Genomic DNA, 3,115 nt, shown 5'->3' on the forward strand with positions numbered 1-3,115 from the left:
AAAAAAATTGAGATTGTTTTATATCGTATGCTAGAGGTAAATAGATGTGTAATAACAAAAGTCTAAAATACACTTGAATTTTACAGTTCTTTAACAGAAAAGAGTGAAATGAGATCAAAATAGTTGAAAATGTCTGAAACAAAACCAGTTTAAAAAGGTAAATTCAAACTAAATGATAATTTCATAGGGCATTTCAATTAATAAGCCAAATAGTTAAATGATGTTAATATATGAATATATTTTTTTTTCTAGAAACTACAGGTATTTTCTAAGGAAATTGTTATTAACACTTTAAAAATCTCATTCTACACTCCAAACTTTCTATATTAAGAAAGGAAAATACACTCGTGAGGAAGAATGTAGAATGAGATTTTTGAAGTACCAATAATACTTCCCTTTTCTAATCCCTTCTATTATTTCTGACAGATAATGTACCAATTTTGGAGGCAGATTCTTTGCCCTCATACTTTCCGTGTCCTCATGTTTTGTGTGGTCACGATTAAATCACATTAACATTTTATATTATTTTTTTATAAAGATAATAAGACAAAAAAAATATTAATATAAAATATTAATATGATTTAACCGTAATCACATAAACAAAAAAACACTGAGAGCACGAGAAGTGGGAGGGCGAATGTGCCTCCACCAATTTTAAATGCAAAGTGTATTAAAGCTCAGGCCAGCGTACACCGACGTACACGTTAATATATTAAATCAAAGCTCATCAAGTCTCACTCCATCACCGTTAAAGCCCCATTACGCCATTACCTTTCAGTTTCAACTTCTACTCTTTCTCACTCTCTCGTTCTCCTCTGCTCTCAGATGGCTCTCGAGGTCGCTGTCAAGGCCGCCTTCGGCGGCCCTCATCTTCTCGGCGACTGTACGTTCACATTTCACATTTCTCTCTATTTCCCTCGATTTCCTTTCTGGGGTTTGATCAAATTTTGCTAATTTGGTAAAATTTTCCATCTTTCGTTTCTGACAGGCCCTTTCAGCCAAAGGGTTCTTCTGACCTTGGAGGAGAAGAAAGTGCCCTACAAATTGCACTTAATCAATCTCAGCGACAAACCCCAGTGGTATTTTTCTTTGTTTAGAATTTTTGAGCCCGAAAATACATGCAGGCATAGATGGAAATGTGTGATTTTTGAATTTTCAATGGATTTTGATGTGTTTTATTTATTTATTTATTTTTTTGTGTTTGAGGAATCCGATTTGTGGGTTTTGTTGGTGATTTGTAGGTTTACGGAAGTGAATCCAGAGGGGAAGGTGCCTGTGGTGAAGTTTGATGACAAATGGGTGGCTGATTCTGATGTCATTGTTGGGATCATTGAGGAAAAATACCCTGAGCCTTCTCTCAAAACTCCTGCTGAATTTGCTTCTGTGTATGATCTCTCTCTCTCATACACACACACACACACATTGTTGTTTGGAGTCCGTTTGGGAAACTGTTTATGTAGGAACACTTTTGCTAGAAGTGCTTTTATTATGAACAAGTTGAGAAACACTTGGAAGTGCTTCCCGAAGTTCTCCATAACCCAGAAGCACTTTCAAGTTGTTTCTGCAAAACATTGTCAACAGCGCTTTTACTCCTTGAAACAGTCCCAAGCAGGCCTTTATTTGTTCTTTTGTTACTGTAGGCTCCTTGATCCTTTTGTCTTAATTTGATTTGATTAATGTTTATTGACCTGGTAAACATCAGAGCGCTAACCTCTGCTTTATGTTTGAATTTCTTTCAGTTGTCAAGCTAATAACTTTAATTGATATGTCCTGTTGGATTGATGCTTTGCTAAACTTGAATTTGTGAGGATGTCTTTATTGCCGAATATTTCGGGATCTTTTTGTTGTGAATTTGCAGGGGATCAAAGATATTCGGATCATTTGTGACATTTCTGAAGAGCAAGGATCCCAATGACGGATCAGAACAGGCTTTGCTTACTGAACTGAAGGCATTCGATGAGCATCTTAAGGCACATGTATGTCCGTTTACGACATAAAGAAGAAAGAGTTAGGTTTTCTTTTAAAAAGTTGTGTTCTTTGTATTTTCTTTGAAACATGTTGTAACTTGTAATATGTTTCGAATGAAACCAGGGTCCTTACATTGCTGGGGAGAAGGTCACTGCTGCGGATCTGAGCTTGGCACCAAAACTGTACCATCTCAAGGTGGCTCTCGGTCATTTCAAGAAGTGGACTGTTCCAGCAGACTTGACCCATTACCATAAGTACACTGAGGTATGAGATTTTTATGCATGATGCTGCATACTGGAGCTTTATATTTTGCGTCTTCCACTAAACAATTGTTCAGTGTATATGTTTTTAAGTAGGAGATAATTTTTGTTCTAGTAAGTTTTTAGAGTGCGCTGAACGGTTGAAGTTCTGAAGCTCCTTTTACTTCTGTTCGTTATCTGTTGTGATTCGTGATGCAACACATAAGATGTGGTTCTGCATAGTGAGTTTTGTGGACTATTCTGTGGATTTTAACCCCCGTGCGATTAGGAGATTGCAATTCTCCTCTCCCTTCAAAACACCCCTGTGTGTGTTGTTCCTCTCTCTCCCTTTCTCCCCCAAGTTTTGGGAATGTTGGTTGATTTCCATGTGCATGTGCTTGTGCACTTTGATGCATTGAATCATTTTCAATGCAATTCTTCAATGTGTAAGAACTAGAGCGTACATAAGATTTCGGGAATCCCAATTCATCACAAATCCTAAATCCAAACAGTGAGCGTTACCTTTGTTGAGACGGAAAAGTATCCAGTACCGCAAATAAGATTATCGACGTTACTTGCATTTAGGCTGTTACCAGAATAACGGACACACAAAATGTGTCTCGCTCGATGATCTTGTTCTTCACTGTTGATTTCTCTCATTAAAATTACTGTTTATGCAGCTGCTTTTTTCAAGGGAATCTTTCGCGAAGACCGCTCCTGCTGAAGAGAAGTATGTGATTGCAGGATGGGAGCCGAAGGTGAATCCATGAAATGGTCCTAGATTATGAGCTCATCTGTTGAAGCTTAGTTGTGTAGGGTTAAGACTTATGCATGTCAGACTTGGAACCTAAACTTGACTCGATCGGGTTATTCCCGTGTCTAATAAATGTGTTTATTTAAGTCGTCTA

General features: G+C 37.5%; 1 protein-coding gene across 2 annotated transcripts; it reads left to right on the plus strand.

Annotated features, from left to right (window-relative positions):
• The first annotated feature begins 725 nt into the window (after positions 1 to 725).
• Positions 726 to 3,115, plus strand: LOC137735068 (glutathione S-transferase DHAR2-like). Of its 2 annotated transcripts, XM_068474437.1 has the most exons (7): positions 726 to 883; positions 989 to 1,079; positions 1,242 to 1,385; positions 1,859 to 1,976; positions 2,092 to 2,232; positions 2,888 to 3,005; positions 3,058 to 3,115. In XM_068474437.1, exons 1-6 carry the CDS (start codon positions 826 to 828, stop codon positions 2,975 to 2,977), a joined length of 642 nt encoding a protein of 213 aa, XP_068330538.1. In that variant the 5' UTR covers positions 726 to 825; the 3' UTR covers positions 2,978 to 3,005; positions 3,058 to 3,115. The 2 variants fall into 2 exon arrangements, with proteins under 2 accessions (XP_068330538.1, XP_068330537.1); XM_068474436.1 differs by having other exon boundaries at positions 2,888 to 3,115.

This window comes from Pyrus communis, chromosome 5 (genome assembly GCF_963583255.1).
Source record: "Pyrus communis chromosome 5, drPyrComm1.1, whole genome shotgun sequence".
NCBI lineage: Eukaryota > Viridiplantae > Streptophyta > Magnoliopsida > Rosales > Rosaceae > Pyrus > Pyrus communis.

Bases quoted from the DNA above. Each gene is read 5' to 3' on its own strand.
- LOC137735068 (XM_068474436.1), top strand. From the start codon at position 826: ATGGCTCTCGAGGTCGCTGTCAAGGCCGCCTTCGGCGGCCCTCATCTT. The intron at 884-988 runs GTACGTTCACAT...CGTTTCTGACAG, and splicing joins CCCTCATCTTCTCGGCGACT to GCCCTTTCAGCCAAAGGGTT. The intron at 1,977-2,091 runs GTATGTCCGTTT...GAATGAAACCAG, and splicing joins ATGAGCATCTTAAGGCACAT to GGTCCTTACATTGCTGGGGA.